This window comes from Rattus rattus, chromosome 4 (genome assembly GCF_011064425.1).
Source record: "Rattus rattus isolate New Zealand chromosome 4, Rrattus_CSIRO_v1, whole genome shotgun sequence".
Classification (NCBI taxonomy): Eukaryota; Metazoa; Chordata; class Mammalia; order Rodentia; family Muridae; genus Rattus; species Rattus rattus.
In genome coordinates this window covers 20,127,069-20,145,622 of record NC_046157.1, presented here as the reverse complement: position 1 = coordinate 20,145,622, position 18,554 = coordinate 20,127,069, and the positions used below count along the sequence as shown (strand labels likewise).

General features: G+C 42.8%; 1 protein-coding gene across 3 annotated transcripts in view; it reads left to right on the top strand.

The window, feature by feature from the left end:
- The first annotated feature begins 1,532 nt into the window (after window positions 1-1,532).
- Sec22a (SEC22 homolog A, vesicle trafficking protein) overlaps window positions 1,533-18,554 on the top strand; it is a 49,201-nt gene continuing 32,179 nt past the window's right edge. For 2 of the 3 annotated variants that reach the window (XM_032900159.1, XM_032900157.1), the window contains exons 1-2: window positions 1,533-1,610; window positions 6,476-6,674. In XM_032900159.1, the coding sequence (XP_032756050.1) occupies window positions 6,493-6,674 (182 nt within the window). In that variant the 5' untranslated portion in view covers window positions 1,533-1,610; window positions 6,476-6,492. Of the gene's footprint in view, window positions 1,611-2,351; window positions 2,536-6,475; window positions 6,675-18,554 lie in introns of those variants that run through there. The other variant, XM_032900158.1, reaches the window with a different exon arrangement.

Below are 18,554 nucleotides of genomic sequence, written 5' to 3'. Positions count from 1 at the left end.
GGGGCCCACATGTTCGCAATACTTTGTGAATCCTAATGGCTTCTCAACCCATCTAGTTAACTAAGGCATCATGTTTAACAGTCTTCTTCCTTTTGACCTGCTCCAGAAAATCAGTCCATTAAGCCCCATGAATTCCACCTATGATTTATTCATATCTTGAAATTGTCCATCTCTCTCTGCCACTACTGCCATTATCTTAGTTTAAGCCACCATCACTTGTGGCCTTGACCAACACAACCACCTCCAAACTGGCCCATCCGTAACCCTTCTTGCTCTCTCGCAATCCATCTCCATAAACAGCAGAAGGAGCTTTCAAATATGTAAATCAGATCCCACTTAAGGGTCCATTAGTTGATCTTAGGGTGTGTTGCTGGCTGGTTATAGTCTGAACTGTATAGAGTAGTCAAAAGAGTGCTAGCCCTTGCCTCATCTCAGCCTAAATTTCTTGCCCCTACATACTCTCTGTTTCAGGACTTCTATTGAAGAGATTAAATATGGTGACCAAAGGCAACTCAGAGTGGAAAGGATTTATTTCATCTATGAAAGGAAGTGAGGGCAGGAGCTCAAGGTAGAAAATCTGGAGGCAGGAACTGAAGCAAAAGACTTGGAGGAGTGCTGCTTACTAGCTTAGTCCCCCTGGCTTGCCCAGTCTACTTTCTGGTACAACCCAGGACTATCTGCACTGGGATGAAGACCGCCCACATTGGGTGGGGCCCTCGTGTATCAATCATCAATCAAGTCAATATCCTACAGACTTGCCCACTAAGCCAATTTTACAGGGGCGGTTTCTCAAGATTCCTCCTTCTAGCTTTGTTAAGCTGTGTCCTGTCGAGTTGACAGAAACCAATAGGCACACCTTCCTAGTACACATTCTTAAAGGTCCCTTAATATGCCTTGACCTTAAAAGGCACCTAATCATGGAGCTCTTCCCAGACAGTCCACAACTAATTCATCAATGTACCTATTTTTCCTCACAGCACCAATCGCAATGAGTATTTCTTTTAACAATTTTGCTCTAATGCCATTTACTCCTATCACACCTTAAAAGGAGTGCTGTGTACATTCATGTAAAACATGCTTAATGTGCTGCTTACCATTTAATTGACATTCAGCATACGCTTGTTTAATAATACCTAACCTCGTGAAGGCTGGGAGGAGCTACTGGGGCTAGCGTCTGGCATTTCTCTCTGTTTTGGTAAGTTTCTTTGTGTAGCGCCCGATGGAAGAAGATCCTTTCCCCGTTCACCAAAGAGATCTTTTCCTCTGTCCCGAGTGGCGCACGAGAGACAAACTGCTTCCAGACACAAAGCAGCAGGTGAAGGAGATTAGCCTTATTTACGAAGGACAGCATAATTCTGTTCTTAGGAGACAAGACAATCTCCTGACGCAGGTGCAGGAAAACCTGTCAATCTCCGCTGGAGGAGGCGGGGATAGGGAGGGCCTCGGAAAGGGGCGGGTCTCTGGATGCTTCCCACGGCGCCGGATTGGCCGGAGCAAGCTCCGCGGGCGCCAGCCACGTTGGACGCGGGCATCCCCGCTGGAAGGCCACTCCCGGCCCCACAATGCACTGCGTGGCGCGTCACTCGGAGCGGCGGGTCCCTGTGCGACAGGTACGGCCCGGCCCCTCTTTCAGCTTCCTCAGGGTCTCCCGGAGCTCTGCCTGGCTGTTTGCGCCGCTTTCGGGGTCCACCTCGGCTTGACCGGTAGTGTCCGAGCCGGAGCTTGGTGGTGGTGGCCGCAGAGTTTAGAAGGGCGGGTGTGCGGGGTCCGGGTCCCTGCGATTTAGGGCTGCGAGCCTCGCGGCCGGCAGTTGCTGTTTGGCAGGCCTGTCCTAGGAGGGGCGGCCGGAGTAGGGGCGGCTGACGAGGATTGACGGTCGCTCTGGGCTGCCAGCAAGCGGTAGTGTTTACTCCTTGGCTCCCAATGTCAGAAGCACACCGACTCACTCGGGCTGGTAGATGGCCCGAGAAAGCTTGAGGTGGCATTCCTACTTTCTTTTGGGCGGGGTAGCCTGTACCCTGCGATTTGGGAAGTCTAAATGGGCGTTGCAATTGAAGGTTGTCCACGTTGGCTCTGGGAAATCCCGTGAGACCCTGTCTAAAGGTACTTTGTGACTCTCTGTGGCAGAAGAGAGACCCGAGAAATTGGCTCCACAAGTGCGGATCTGCTGCTTAGCTTCCGGGATCACCATCACCTGGAGTAGGTGGAACTCTTCAGAGCCTGCTCCTCCTGGGCTTAACTCAGGGCAGAGCCCAGGTGTCCGCCAGGCTACACCAGATAGAATCCCAGCTGATGGGTAGAGCGACCATTTTATAAAACCGAGTCACATTCCATGTTACCAGTACCCACTCATTTGTCATCACTGTGAGAAGTTAGGAGGTCTCTTAAACAATACTTAGAACTTCAGGTGTGTAAAGGATGACTGAGAACTGAACCTGACCCCGTGACCAAAAGTTACTGAAGCATCGGGCGTTTTCCACTTAAGACGATCACATCAGTTTAGTACTTTGTTTCTAGAGACTGCTTAACGTTTAGGTATGTTTTAGCTTGGTGTGTGAAAAGAAACTCTTGCAAAGGGATACTGTGACCTTCCTCCCCTTGTAGTGAAGAAGCTTGTATATGTTCAGAGGCAATGTTTCATAGAGGTGTTACAGTTAGTAACAAATTACTTACTAGTCTAGGGGTTGAACAAATGATTTCAACTTTTGGGACTTGATTTCTCCAAAGCAAGATGAAACAAATACCCAACCTTACAGGTTCCTGGAAGGCTCAAAATGAGGTGTATGAAGTACTTGGTCTGCAGAGGGTAGGTAGCCTGTCAGTATAGAGCACAACAAAATACTTAAACTAAAACTTTTAGTAGATTACAGGCAAGTGCTTTTGGTGAGCATAGAGGTAGAGGCTGTAGTGTCTTAAAAAGAACCTTGTAAGATAGGTACTACTAGTGGCCATGGTTTAGAGATGAGGAAGTTAAGGCTTTGAAAAGCAAAGCTTAAGGTGTCTGCTAGAGCATGGATTTAAATCTGGACAGTCTGGGAGTTTGGCTTTTAAAAATTCATGTATTTTAAAATTTTATACTTAATTGTGTGTGGCATGCATGTGCATGTGTGTATTCAAATTATGTTGGCACACTTGTGTATTTAGGTGAGTATGAAGGTTAGATGTTGACTTCCAGTTTGGTCCCTGAATGCCCTCCATGTATTTGAGCTAGCCAGTCTCCCTGCCTGGGAGATCCCATTGCTTTTAGGGATTTCCTGACTTGCCTTGTTTTTTCTTGAGATTTAGGGCTCTGGATCTGCAGTCCTCATGACTGCGTAGTAAGTGCTTTAGCCGCCGAGCCATCTCCCCAGCCTGAATTTGACTTTTTTTTGATTACTATATTAAGTTACCTTTCGAAGAAAATGTCCCCGTTTATTATTGTTATTTTAAAACGATCAGTTAAGCCTGTAATCCCAGAACCTGGGAGGTAGAGATAGGAGGATCAGGGGTTCAAGGCCACCCCCACTCTTCCCAGATCATCCTCCACCTCCTTACCCACCCAATTTATGTTCTCATTCTCTGCCCCCTCCACCCCCCCCCCAACAAACACACAGTTTCTCTGTGGCAACCTGGCAGTCCTGGAACTCTCTGTGTAGACTAGGGTGGCCTCAAACTCAGAGATCTATTTACCTCTGCCTCTTAAGTGCTGGTATTAGTGGCATGAACCACCACCCTGAGCTTCTTTCTTAAATGAAATAAAACAGACAAAAAACAAAACAACAACAGCAAAAAAAAAAAAAAAAAAACCCACAAAAATCAAGGAGTCCCTTTTGGATTCTGAGCATGGGACTTGCTTGGAGTGTGGTTGATAACTGTGAAAACTGATTTCCCTTCTACCAGTAGCCATTGATTGTTTATGGCTTCTTGGCTAGATTTTGCCTGGCTTGCGGTGGTGCAGATCTTGTGTGGGCTGTCACATCCTCTGAGCTCCATATGTACTTCTGCCCTGTTGTGTCTGGAAAATGCTGTTTTCCTTGAAGTCATCCTCCACCTCTGGCTCTCATACTCTCCCACCTCCATCCACTTCTGCACAGATCCCTGAGTCTTGGGGGGAAAGGTATGATAAAGATATCCCATTTAGGGCTGTGTGCACCGAAGTCTCTCACTTTCCGCATATTGTCCAGCTTTGGGTTTCTGTGTTGGTTACTATCTGAGAAACAGCATGTCTGGTGAGGGCTGATCTATGGGTATAGCGATTGTTTGACTTCAGTAGCCATTTAACAGAATGGTAGTAGGTTCCCTTTACCCATGAGCCATCCAGTTTCAGGTTCTTGCCCTCATTAACATTGTCAGTTATGGGTACCAGCTCAGGGAGTGGACCTTAAATTCAATTAAAAAAAAAAAGATTGGTTACTCCTATAACATTCTGCCACTATTGCACCTCTGGGCATCGTAGGCAGGTCATTATTAGAGCTTGCAGGGTTCATAGTTGGGTGAAATGGTTGGTTACCTTTCTCCAGTAGCTTGTATAGCAACTTCTAGCACTATGAACACTGGCCAGTAGGTGTTGCTGTAAAATTATAAAAAAAGGCTTTCTTTTATCCCGCACTAGATCCGGCACCATAGTGCCCCAAAATATCTGTTAGATATCTTCATCTCAGTCAGCAAAGCGTCTCACCTGCTTTGCTCCATCCCATATCACACTGCCGATGGCTTCTCTCTGAGCCTGGCAACAATCTTTACCCGTCCAGTTCACAAGGCAGGTTGCCACCGTGTCAGAAATATACATCCCAATTCTGTGGAGGCTTAGTGTCTCCAGCCACCACACACTCTCTTGAACTTAAATCGCCACATGAAAGAACACACAATAACCTCTAATCCAATTGATAAGATATAATTGCCCACCTAGACATACAAAGCCCTGTACACATCCGTCCATTAAGAATATTCATAACAACCTGTAAATGTGTAGAGAGGAATCTTTTTTTTTTTTCCTTTTTTCTTTTTTTCGGAGCTGGGGACTGAACCCAGGGCCTTGCACTTGCTAGGCAAGTGCTCTACCACTGAGCTAAATCCCCAACCGAGAGGAATCTTAACATCAGCCTCCATGTTTTCTCCACGGCTTCTCTTTATGTTGTAATTCTGATATTGCAGCATCTGCCTTATTTTGATTTGCTAGTTTTAGTTAATTATCCTCTAGACTTTCCTTCCAAATTTTTCCTCTATCTCCTTGTTGTTCAGTCTGATCTGTGAGTTGTCAAATTCTTTTTTCTAACGTTTCTTCTAGCTCCTGTCTCCAACCTTCACTCTCCTCTTTCTGTTGCATGTTTTGACCTATGAATTCCTGAACCTTTAGTTCTAATGTTTCCTCTATGCCATGCTGCCAAGTCTTTTTTTTTTTTTTTTCCAGAGCTGGGGACCGAACTCAGGGCCTTGCGCTCGCTAGGCAAGCGCTCTACCACTGAGCTAAATCCCCAACCCCATGCTGCCAAGTCTTAAGCTTATCCCTCTGTCGCTCAGACTCCTCTATGAACTTGAGAAAATTTTGTTCTAGTGTTGCTTGTAATTTCTTTTCTAAGGCAAGGAATTTGCTATCTAGGGCCATCTTTTGAGAAGACATAGTAAATCAAGAGAATAAACACCGCAATACTGGTAAATAATAAGGTGTCTATTTCCTCAAAATCCATCCCCATCAGACCATTCAAAATATCATTCCATAAGGTCCAAACGATATCCATTGTTTTTCTCATCTTTAAGTATTAAAAGATTATATATCTCTCTTTGCATCAACGTAATAAGTAGGGGTGAAGCATATGGAGGTCAAAGGACAATATGATTAGGTCTTGCATTCCTACCTTGTTTGAGACAAGGTCTCTTGTTCACTGCAATATTATACCAGGCTATCTGGCCTCAGAGCTTCTGGGAACTCTTGTGTCTCCAATTCCCATCTACCTGTAGGAGTCCTGGAGTGGAGACATCTACTCATGGCCATTCTTGATTTTTCATGTGTTCTGGAAAGCTGAGCTCCTGTCATCAGATAGCTTGCTCTGCAAGTGCTCCCCATTCGGCCCTCTGCCCCATCTCCCCAGTTTGCAAATGCCGTTTTCTAAACGTTTTAAATGTTTGGGAGAGATGGCTCAGGGGTTAAGAGTACTCGTTACTCTTGGAGAAGACTCTAGTACCCACGTAGCTGCTCACAGCTACCTGTACTCCAGTTCCAACATATCCGGTGCCCTCTCTGTTCTCCAGCGGCACCAGGCATGCACATGTGTGCATACGTGGATGAACACTCATACATAAAGTAAGATACATATTTTTAAAAAGCTTGTTAAGTTTTCTTGTTGAAAAATCAAAACTCTTGTTGAAGATTCTTGAATATATTGTGTCATTTTTCAATTATTAATACTCTGTTTATTACTAATTTTGAAAATTGTATAAATGTTTAGCAGTTTTGGCCTTGGTTGTTATTTAATTGAGGTTTCTCATTTTATTTTAGGTCTTCTGTGGGTTGAGATGTCTATGATTTTATCCGCCTCAGTCGTGCGTGTCAGGGATGGATTACCGCTGTCTGCATCTACTGATTGTGAACAGAGCGCAGGAGTGCAGGAGTGTAGGAAGTACTTTAAGATGCTCTCGAGGAAGCTTGCTCAATTTCCTGATAGATGTACACTGAAAACTGGACGCCATAACATTAAGTAAGACCTCAGTTTGTTTCACTAGAGTCACTTGCCTAGAGGTTGTAATTTTAATGAAATGTAAGTGGTTACAATAGAACCTCATGTTTGAGTGACTTCAACCTTTTCTTGCAGATTCTCTGGGTTTGATTCTTGCTTTAGAAGACTTTATACTAGTTTTGCAGATCATGCTTCTATAAATTGTTCTATAAATATTAAGAGTTTTTCCATGCGCAAGATTATAGCAGGCAAATTGTAATGGAAAATGCTAAGAAGTAAAGTTTTATCCGACTGGGAGGAGAAACTGTCTGTCTATTCTTTAGGACTGGTCAGTAGGATAGAGTGTGACTTTCTGCCATACTGACTGAGTCCTTCAGGAAGAATGATATTTGAGCAGAAACTGTACAAATAAAAGAGAAGGTAGTTGTACAGAGGACTGGGTGGATGCAGAGTAAGGCTGCATCAGCAGCTAGTGGAGACGCCCTTTGATCCATCTTAAAGGTGGAAGGAGAGCCAGTGGTGCCGAAGCACGGTGGGGTCAGTTAGGAGAGGAACAGAAATGTAGGAATGGGACAGGCTATTTAGGGTCCTCTACACCACGATGAGTGTGTTACTTCATCCTATGCAATAGGAAGCTGGTGGAGAGCTTTAAGCTGGAGACTTGTATGGACTGGTTTGGGCTCCAAGCAGATGGACAAGCCGCTCTGAAGAGCAGACTGAGCAGAAGCAGAGTGACAGTGAGGGGACACTGTGGAGATGGCACCTGCAGCTTGAGTGGGTGACAATGAAGGGTGGGTGGAGCTGGGTTAGTTTCGGGCCTAACACCTCTAAAGGGCCCTGAGAGGCTCTAGGATGTAAAGGAAAAAGAAAAGAACCATAGGTAGATTTTTAGCCTTAGAAACTGATGCCTAATGGGCTAACATGAGCAAGACTAGCCAGGTTAGAGCATGTCCCGGTAAGTTCTGTTTGGGCATGTTAAATCTGAGACGCCCATTAGACGTCCAAGGGGCACAGCCAGCCGGATGTACGCGCCCAAAGCTTAGCAAAGAAGACAAGTGTGGGCTTAGATCTGGAAACCAGCTTGTGATTTGTTAAAATGGAAACTATTAAAACTGTGGAAACAAATGAGACCACTTTGGACAGCATCCATATGAAGCGGTTAGAACAGTTAACCTGGGAGCCATGATGCTAATTATGGACATAGAAGGAAGGCAGATGATAACAAGGTCCATGTGGGTCATAGCGGCAAATAGCCTTACCATTAAGATTGGACACTGTATTTTGAAGAATTAGAATTTGCCTAAGCAGGAGCAGGCATCACATCTGAGAGTAAGAAAGGCAGGCAGAAGAAGCAGTGCGTGAGTGCTGCAGGGCAGGTTGTGAACCTTTGACTTGGTGCTAGCGGATGAAGATGTGCAGGTAGCCATGAGACAAGTGTGATCACTAGTGTGGCTCCAGGTCCTGTCCTGCCTGAAAGTTCAAATGGAAGGACGTTATTGCGATAGAGCAGGTTGCAGGTCACTGCTACAGATTTGAAGAAAGCCATTTGATTAAAAAACAAACGGGGTGAGGAATGGTGCGTGTCTTTATGCCCAGCACTCAGGAAGCAGAGGCGGGCAGACCCCTAAGTTCCAGGCCAGCTAGAACTACATAAAAACAAAGTACAAAACCAAAGCAAACCCAAGGCTGTAGAACAGAGAGTAAAACAGAACATCTAAGACAGATGAGGCAGAGAGGTCAACCTGCTACGAGAATGTGAAATAGAAAATAGATGTACAAATGAGAAAGAAAATGCCAACAGAAAGATGGCTCAAAGACAGGAATGGCCAAGCCTGTGACGTGGAATACTAGAGAGGAAGCAAAGGGGCAAAGAGAACGGAGCAGAATGATAGCATCCTCAGAGATGAGCCGTCCATGGAGAAGGGGAGAGAGTGAAATCCCATGTGATTTTTTTTTTTTTTTAAGAGATGGGGTCTCACAGTGGAGTCCTCGATAGCATTGAGCTTGTTATGTATACCAGCCTAGCCTGGAACTCAGAAGAGCTGCCTGACTCTGCCTTCCTAGTGCTGGGATTACAGGCATGCGCTACTATACCTGGCCTTCATGTGATCTCTCTAATCTAGTGGAAAGATGGTGGGGATTTTGGAATCATTCACATAGATACAGTTTAAATTTTGAGGGCAGAAATGCTCACTGAATTTAGAGAAGGCCAGGCTAGAACCTCACAGAATGTTCACACTTAGATCACGTAACTCTAAAATAATGGGCTATTTCATTTGCCTGGAGCTTTGAAGGTGTACCTAGAAAATAACATGTTGGTTGTAGTGGTTGAATGGAATCAAAATGATATCTCAGCCTGCCTCTACTTAGGTGAAGACAAGACCTTGAAACCTTATAGCACTGTAGGTGGCAGGCTTTTCCATTTGTTGTCAGGTAGTGGTATAGACATCAGAGTTACCAGAGACTGCCTTGAAGTATACATTAATATTGGTAACTACCGGAATTAAAAAACAAATCTTTTGATTTTTGTTTTGCCGTATCTTCTTAAGAGTACTAGAAATGTACCAAATTTTTACTATGTCCAAATTCTATTTAATTATGAATTTTAGACTTTATATAATTTCTTTAAACCCTATCTTATTCTACACAAAGAATTTTAAGCAATTTTCAAATATAATAATTCAAGAGGATAAACAAAGAAAGCAGATGAAAGGACTAGATTGAGGGGAATAAAGAACAGAGATAACACTTCTGCAGATGTAGCCTGTGTGTGTGTTAGAACAGGCCTACAGGTACTAAGTCACCTTGTGCCAGAGGTAAGGCTGAAGAGTCAGCAGGAGACTCAGTTCTCCTGTCCTGAGACAAGTACACAAATGGGGCAGCATTGTGCTAGCACCCCTTGAGTAGCAGTGGTGAGCTTGTTGTGATTTTTCTTAGACTCCTTGGTATAAGCAAATGGCATGATACGAAGTTTACTTTTTAGATTGGTTCATTGATGAGTTGAATTTTGGCTTAAAATTGCTTTTATATTTACTTTGTATATTATACCTGGCATACATACTCTTGTACACCATGGCACACACTGCATGTAAAAGTCAGAGGGTTGGTTCCATTTAGCTCAGTGGTAAGCGCTTGCCTAGGGAGCAAAGGCCCTGGTTGGACCCCAGCTCCAGAAAAAAAAAAAAAAAAACAGGCAGTAAAAGTCAGAGTTTAGCTGTTGGGAATTGGCTCTCTCCTCCCACCAAGTGGGTTTCAGAGATCCAATTCAGGTGGCCAGGCTTGGAGGAGGCAAGTGCCTTTTCCTGCTAAACCACTTTGCCTAGTACACAATTTTTGTGTTCTTCAGGCAGTGTCTTACTATTTTCCTTTAGCTGACTTTGAATTTGTGGTGATCCTCCTGCCTCTGCCTCCTGAGTGCTTAATTGTAGGCTTGCACCACTGTGCCTAGCAATACAATGTTTTATGACATAGGTTACAAGTGGGATAAGTCAATAAGGGTCCAGTCTGATTCAAGATGATGGTTCAGATATCTGTAAATGTATACATTACATAACTTTTTTTTTTTTTTTTTTGGTTCTTTTTTTTTGAGCTGGGGACTGAACCCAGGGCCTTGTGCTTCCTAGGCAAGCGCTCTACCACTGAGCTAAATCCCCAACCCCACATTACATAACTTTTATAACCAGGCATTAAAAAAAAAGAGCTCTTCATGGTTTGTTTTTGTTTTTTGTTTTTGTTTTGTTTTTGTTTTTTTTTTGGTTTTTTTTAGTCAAGTATTTAAAAAGGGGTTGGAGAACAGAACTTTTTTAGCTCTAGTTCCAGACAAGAACCTGGTTTTATGTATTTTCCCTCATTAATACAAGGTCCTATTGGTTGCTTTCTAGTCTTTTGGGATGTTCACAGTTTGTGGCAGCAAATTTAGTTGTATTAGCTAGTTTTGTGTGTCAACTTGACATAAGCTGGAGTTAACCACAGAAAAAGGAGCTTCAGTTGTGAAAATGCCTTCATGAGACCCAGCTGTAAGGCATTTTCTCAACTAGCAATCAACCATTGTGGGTGGTGCCATCCCTGGGCTGGTGGTCCTGGGTTCTATAAGAAAGCAAGCTGAGCAAGCCAGGAGAAGCAAGCCAGTAAGTAACATCCCTCCATGGCCTCTGCATCAGCTCCTGCCTCCTGACCTGCTTGAGTTCCAGTCCTGACTTCCTTTAGTGATGAACAGCAATGTGGAAGTGTAAGCTGAATAAACCCTTTCCTCCCCAACCTGCTTCTTGGTCGTGATGCTTGTGCAGAAATAGAAACCCTGACTAAGACAAATTGGTACCAGAAGTGGGGTATTCCTGTGACAACTTGACCATATTTTGGAGAGGACTGTGGAAGGACTTTGGAACTTGAGCTAGAAGAACTATTAGGATGTTAGGAGCTTCTGTAGGAGCTTGGAAGATAATGTTGAGAACAGTGTAAAACATGGAGGCCTGGCTTGTGAAATTTCAGAGGGAAGATTAAAGACTCTTTATCAAGGCCATGCTGTTTTGATTATGAAGATTCTGTGGTTTTGGTTAGTTGGGACTGAAGAATCAGCTGTGATTAACAAGATACAAGAACTACTAAAGTGAACCTTTGCATTACTGCAGCTGGTCAGCTGGAGCTAAGAAGTTAGTGGCGATTAAGAAGAGACCAGCATCACTGAGGTGAAATCTTCTGGGAAGTGTTTTCTGAGAGCACAAAGAGGCTGTGTTCCAAAGATAGCCAAGGTTGTACCTTGTGCTGTGGCTGGACTTGGTAATGAGTAAGAGTCACCCAGGTGGGACTGGTTTTGAAGGCATGAAGGGGTCATGAAGAGCAGCTGAGGCTGGGCACTGTGAGAGGCCATGGAAGGCCATTGGTGAAGGTGCACCCTTCAGTGGTAATTGATGTCCCAGGACTGTAGGGGTCATGCAAAGGAGTTGAGGCCTGGCACCATGAAGAGAGTCTGTGAGAGGCTGTTGGTAAGCTTAGCTGCAGTGGAAGACTGCAGTTTTTTAGAGATACCAGTCCCATGAGATGACCACCAAGAACAGCAGCAGCAGTGGAGAACAGGCATCTGGAGCCTAGAAAACAGGGTGTGCGCTACAAAGGGCAGAGCTGGAGAAGTGACCCAAGCCCTTGGAGGAGCCTAGAAGATCTTGAGTGGATCCCAGACAGTTAGTTTGATTTCGCTTTTGATTGTGACTGTGCCCTGATATTTTTCCCTCTTGAAGTAAGAAAGTTTTTTAGTGGAGTCCACAGTTAAGAGACTTTGAATTGTAAAAGATATTGGATATTTTAAATGGATTGAACTTTTAATATGTAAAGACTGTGTGACTCTTTTTAGATCTTGGGGATGAATAAGAAAGTAAGGGTTGAGGCTTAATAGTGATGCGTTTGTATGTCAAGTTGACAAGGGGTCAATTGTACTGGCTAGTTTTGTGTGTCAACTTGACACAAACTGGAGTTATCACAGAAAAGGAGCCTCAGTTGAGGAAATGCCTCCATGAGACCCAGCTGTAAGGCATTTTCTCAACTAGTGATCAAGCATGGAGGACCCAGCCCATTGTGGGTGGTGCCATCCCTGGGCTGTAGTCTTGGGTTCTATAAGAGAGCAAGCTGAGCAAGCCAGGGGAAGCAAGCCAGTAAGAAACATCCCTCCATGGCCTCTGCGTCAGCTCCTGCCTCCTGTCCTGCTTGAGTTCCAGTCCTGACTTCCTTTAGTGTTGAACAGCAATGTGGAAGTGTAAGCTGAATAAACCCTTTCCTCCCCAACTTGCTTCTTGGTCATGATGTTTGTGCAGGAATAGACATTAATCTAATAGAAATTGGCAGTTTATTTGTATTACTTGACTTTAATTTTTTTTCATGACCTTTTGTCTCCTTCTATAAGGCAGATAAAACTCAAGGGCTCTGCAGTGACAGTGTCGTGGCACACAGCCTGAAGCTGCCACCAGACTGCCCATCTTGGTCCTGGCCATGCTGAGTATCTCTCTCTCCAAGCCCACACTTCAGCCTGTTTGTTCTGAGTTCCCTCTTCACTAGTATTTCATTTTCCTGATGATCTCACTGTCTTCTCAGGTTGCATGTAGAACTTGTTCAACTACTCTTTCTCACCACTTAAATATTAAAATTCTTTAAATATTAAAATTCTTTAATTTGCTCTCTGTAATTGGGTTGTAACTCATTGAGGAAAGTGACCCACGGCTGTCTAATCTATTTTAAATATATATTTTTAATTGAATATGTGTATGTGCAGGAGTGTGGAGGCTGTATACATGGATTTGTGTCCATGTGAGCACAGGTCCTCTTGAAGTCCTTGCGAGTTCGTGTCAGGTGGGAATGAGCCACCTCTGCATTAGCGCGTGCTCCTAACCATAGAGCCTGCTCTCCAGCCCAGCCTAACCTATTTGAAGTCTTCATCTTTTAGTATAATGGTTTTCAAATCTCTATAGAAATTGAGTGTCAAAGTAACAAGTTATAATTGTAGGCTAAGTCACTTAGTACCTCATTCTGAAGTCTAGTTGACCTGGCAGAGAAAGACTAGAGGCTTCAAGGGGAAATGTAAGAATAGTAATGTTTAAAATGGAGACAGCTCTTTTAATTTTCTCCTTCTGTGTATGGGGGAAATGATGGGTTTTCTCTGACTGCAATGGCCCATGGGTCTTTTTGCTGGTAAAGCACATTCCTCAGTGTTGGGCTGGCATTAGTACAGTGCCTTGCACATGTCAGAGCAGCAGCTAAGTATGAGAGAGAGAGAGAGAGAGATGCCCCTGTTGGCTTTCGGTTGCAGTGATAAACATCATGATCAAAAACAACTTGGGGAAAGCATTTGTCTTATACTTTCTGATCAACATCCACTGTGGAGGAGATTCTGGGCAGGAACTCCAGTGGGAGCAGAGTAAGCCAGGAGGGGTGGCGCACACCTTTAATCCCAGCTCTCGTGATGAAGAGGGAAGTTGACAGCTGACACCAACTATGGCAGATACTTTAGGATTTTACAGGTTCCCAGCCGTGGAAATGAGTCTGTTTTCTCCAAAAGGGTTTTTTAGCTTTGGAAAACCTTATTGATGGTCTTGTTGCTTGGTCAGAGTGTGCAGGGTTGAGTGTCAGACTATCTATTTGTGTGATTTTGCAGTCGGCAGTGATATTACAGTAATTTTAAAGGGACTAGGGTTGCATAAATTAACGAATATACTTTCCTCGTGCTGTAATAAATATCTAATGAATAAACTTATTACTTTGAAAATGGCTAAAGCAATCATGAAAATTAAATTGTGTCCTCTGAGTCCTTAAAACTCTGGCTGGCTTTGGAGTTAAAAAAGATCAGATTGTGTATTTGAGATTTCTTTTAATTTTGAGACATTGATCCTGTGAAAAGACAAATGCCCTTTGGGGACCAGTCATACCCCACTGTGAATTTTAATAGAACAATATGATTACTTAGGTCTCTCTCTGGGAGTTGAGTTGAAGTGAGTGAAGGCTGCTGGCCTCCTAGGCTTTCTCCTGCTTGAGGATGCAGTTTCTTTGTATTTGCCCCTAAACTGCTTTCAGTGGAAAATGCTGTCGAAAGCCTCTGTCTGTTCCAGTCAGTAGCAGGGCTTTCCTTTCATTCTTTGGTGATTTTTTTCCTACTGCAATAGTTGTAGCTTGAACAATAGCATAATTATTCACCACCTACAATTAGCAGGTACTTTACCTAACATCTTTAGATTTTGCAGTGGCTCTGAATGCTTAGTAAGTGGAGTGCTTCTCCATTGTGGGTAAAGGCAAGCTCATAACTCTCGTTAGTTTAAACAAAAAAGCAGAATGTATCATGAGAGCTTGCTTGTCAAGTGCTCGGTCCGCAGTCTCTTTTCTGTGCAATCTCTTGGCCTTTGTAGATTTTCTATTTTTCACAGATCGGGAGACACTTATCAGCAGCTACAAAAGCCTTAGTGGAGTTGTGTACCTGCCCTCCCTTGATGTCGAGAGGAGGGCTTTGACAGGACTACTCATTGTGGTTAGGAAGGAGGGACACTCACAGTTGGCCTCCACACACTCCAGTACATGTGTGGCATATCCAAGGCTACATATAATACGTGGTGGGCTAGAGGCCTTCCCTTTAGGGAAAAGAAGAAAGGATGCAGATAGATACCCATAAACAGTACTGTCACTTCACCGATGTGACAAGTGGTGAGACTTCCAATGGAAAGACATTTCCATCAAATCATAAAACTGATGAATAGTGGAGCAGAACCCCAGCCTTGCCTTTTGTCTTCATGGTCCACGTTATCTCATAACATTTATGCCTTTTCCCTTACTCTAATTGTTTCAACTTTTTATGGAGAGAGAAGTTAACCAGGTTAAAAAAAAGGAAGTAAATGAAATACCTTTTTTTTTTTTTTTTTTTTTTTTGTTTTTTTTTTTGGGGCAATGGGGACCCAATCCCGGGCCTTGTGTTTTTTTTTTTTTTTTTTTACCCCTTTTTTTTTTTTTTTTTTTTTTTTTTTTTTTTTTTTTTTGTTGAAATGAAGTGTATGTGTGAAGCCTAAATTTAATGGGACAGTCACTAAGCCACTTGAGAGGGATAGCAGAATATGCGACTGACTGCCCTGCTTGCCTTACCGGTAGCCTTACATCACTTCTCTGCCCCTTATTCTGGCAAACCTGTGGCTGTCAACATCATGTCTATTGAATAGACTCAGGAGCTGACCTTGGAAGCACATCGCTCTTTCACAGTTTCTGTGGGAAAATAGTACTCATGGCTCTGCTAATGTGATCACGCTGGGCTCCTTAAAACTCTCCAAGACTCCTTTATCTTCTAAGTTGACATTGCCTGGTGTGCTGCATATGAATAGACATTTTTATATTTAATGAGACTAAAATTAAAGGCTAAAATAAGTCTTTTATTCATGGATTGATATAATTCGTGATTTGGTGCTTTCATTAGTAATTGAAAGTTGGCTGTGTGAGAGAAGGGTAAGTGAAGAGGTCTGCTACAGTGCTGTATACAGCTGACTCAGTGAGTTCTCTCCCTCTATCCCACTGTGGACTGGCTTGCTTTCTTAGTTTATTTTGTATCTATAGGACAATAGATCCTACTAAAATACTAGCAGTGAACATATGTTATATTGTCAAATTCTTTTAATATTGAAAAGAATATATACTTTAGTAAAATTTTTGTGAAAGTTTTTATTTCAAAAGTACTATTTTTTCTTTACTTGGCAACTTTAAAATAAAGTTTATGCTACTAGAGAGATTTTCTGCACCCAGGAAAGCTATTTAATGGACCATGTAGCTACAAAGGATAAGGAGGCTTTTTATGTGTGATGATATAATTGAAGAATGAAAATAATATATGTGATGTTATGTCATTTAAAATTGTTTGCTATATATTTTGTCATTTAGCTTCCTATGCTTTGTGTGTGTGTGTGTGTGTGTGTGTGTGTGTGTGTGTGTGTGTGAGAGAGAGAGAGAGAGAGAGAGAGAGAGAATGAATGTGTGTATATGTGTGTGGTGTATTAAATAATTGTTTCAAGTAAATCTTGGGTAATTGTATTTCAGGGTCTTGGAAGTCAAGGACCTTGTCTTTGACATTAAACCTTACATAGTGACATGGTGGACCACAGGTGTTCTGTGATCTGCTGAGAAGGAATATCATTGCTTTTACTGTGTATTCATATAGTGCAAAAGGCCTTAAGTACTTAATTGGTTATATGTAAAGTTTGACAAATTGTATCTTAAATTATATGACAGGGAAAGTTTTATGTCCAAAATCACTCATTTAGGTGTCATTTATGGTGACATATGCTAGAATTAACTTTTTAACAAAGTGATTAGAAAGAGCAGAGCCCTGGTCCAGAAGTTGTGTGTCTTTAAGTCTCACTTACCCTGGATACACTTGATCCTCAAAGGACTGAGTTCTTCATGTCTGTACTGAGGAAGTATATTGAAGATGTATTGAAGTTTGGTTAAGTTTCTTGGCCAGGAGAAAGGTGAGGCTAGAAATGTGAACTATTGGAACTAAAGCCCAGAAACAGAGAGGAATTAAAACTAAAAAAAAAAAAAAAAAAAAAAAAAAAAAAAAAAAACAGAAAAAATTGGATGGAGCTAGAGAGATGGCTTAGTGGTTAAGAATACCCACATGGGGGTGGCTCACACCCACCCATAACTCCAGTTCCAGATGATCTGATGCCTTCTTCTGACCTCTGTGCTAACCACACACATATGATGCACATATATACATGCAGACAAATACTCACACATGTTAATTTTTTTTTAACTGACAGGGTGTTGTGGCATGAGCTTGTTATTCCAGGATCAGCAGGCTAAGGCCAGAAGGTCTTGAGTATGTGACCAACCTGGGCTTTAAAGAGTTGAAAGCTGTCTCAAAAAGGGTGTGGGGGCACATGCCTTTCAATCTCAACACAGGTTGGGTGGTGTCCTGGGAAGAAGCAGGAGCAGGTGAGTTTGAGGCTAGCTTGGTCTACATAGTGAGGTCCAGGATAGTCAGGGTTGAGAGGGGTAGAGGAAAGAAGTAGGGGAGGAGGGGAGGGGAGGGGAAGGAGAAAGGGAGAGAAAGAGAAAGAGAGGACAATGGTAAATTAAAAAAATTATACTCAGCAGGGGTTGGAGAGATGGTACTTGCTACACAATCATGAGGACCAGAGTTTGGATCTTACCACCTACATTTTAAGCCCTGCATCCCCAAAATACCTGTAACTCCAATTCTGAGGGAAATAACTCCCTTTTCTGGCCTCCTTGAGCATAGGCATGCACACCTGAACACATGTGTACATAGACTCATACAGATACACACAGACACAAGTAAATCTTTAAAAAATTATATTCAGTGGACTGAGCGTGTAGCTGAAACTCTAGGTCTGATCTTCAGTACCACATAAACCAGGTATTCAAGGAGGTAGAAGCAGGAAGATCAGAAGTTCGAAGTCATTCTCAGCTGCATAAGAGTTTAAGGATGGGCTGGAGAGATGGCTCAGTGGTTAAGAGCACCGACTGCTCTTCCAGAGGTCCTGAGTTCAATTCCCAGCAACCACATGGTGGCTCACAACCATCTGTAATGGGACCCGATGCCCTCTTCTGGTGTGTCTGAAGAGAGTTACAGCGTACTCATATACTAAATAAATAAATATTAAAAAAAAAAAAGAGTTTAAGGATAACCTAGGATATAGGAGAACATGTCTTTAAAAAAACTAATAAAAACAAAAAAAAACATGCCTAAGTTAGATAAAAAAGAGTGTATCCATTGACAGTGCACACATGCATGTGTAGTCACAGTGATGAAGGGAGCAGAATCACGACTGCAGATTTGTGTAGTCATCTATAGGTACTCACTGCAGTACCACACCTTCGATGTTATCATTGATAGCCTCTGAGACCATCTCCAGTTTTGGATATGTTGAAGATAAGTTGACCCGAAGTAGAACAGTGACTGGAAGAGTAGGTTATTTCTGTATTTTAGTCAGTGATTCTCTGAGACTTTGCTTTGTATAGGTAGTGCTAGGCTGTAAACAAGTGAATGATGCCTATTTGGTTCTTCTTTATTTGTTAATTTGTTGAGTAATTATTATGTACTAGACCCAATATTTCAGGAGCTAAGAATACAATGCTGAGCAATCCAGAAGCCATCCCTGCTGTCCTAGAGTACAGCTGTTAATGAGAGAGACATTGCAGAGTGCAATATGTAGTGTACACTTGGAGCTTGAGCAGTTGATGGTTACTAACAGCTGCTGTGCTATGACCATGAGGGTGGTTTCACTTTAGATCAGTGGTTCTCAACCTTCCCAATGCTGTGACCCTTCAGTACAGTTCCTCATGTTGGGTGACCTCATAGGTGACCCCCCCAACCATAAAATTATTTCTTTCATACTTTATAACTGTAATTTTGCTACTGTTTTG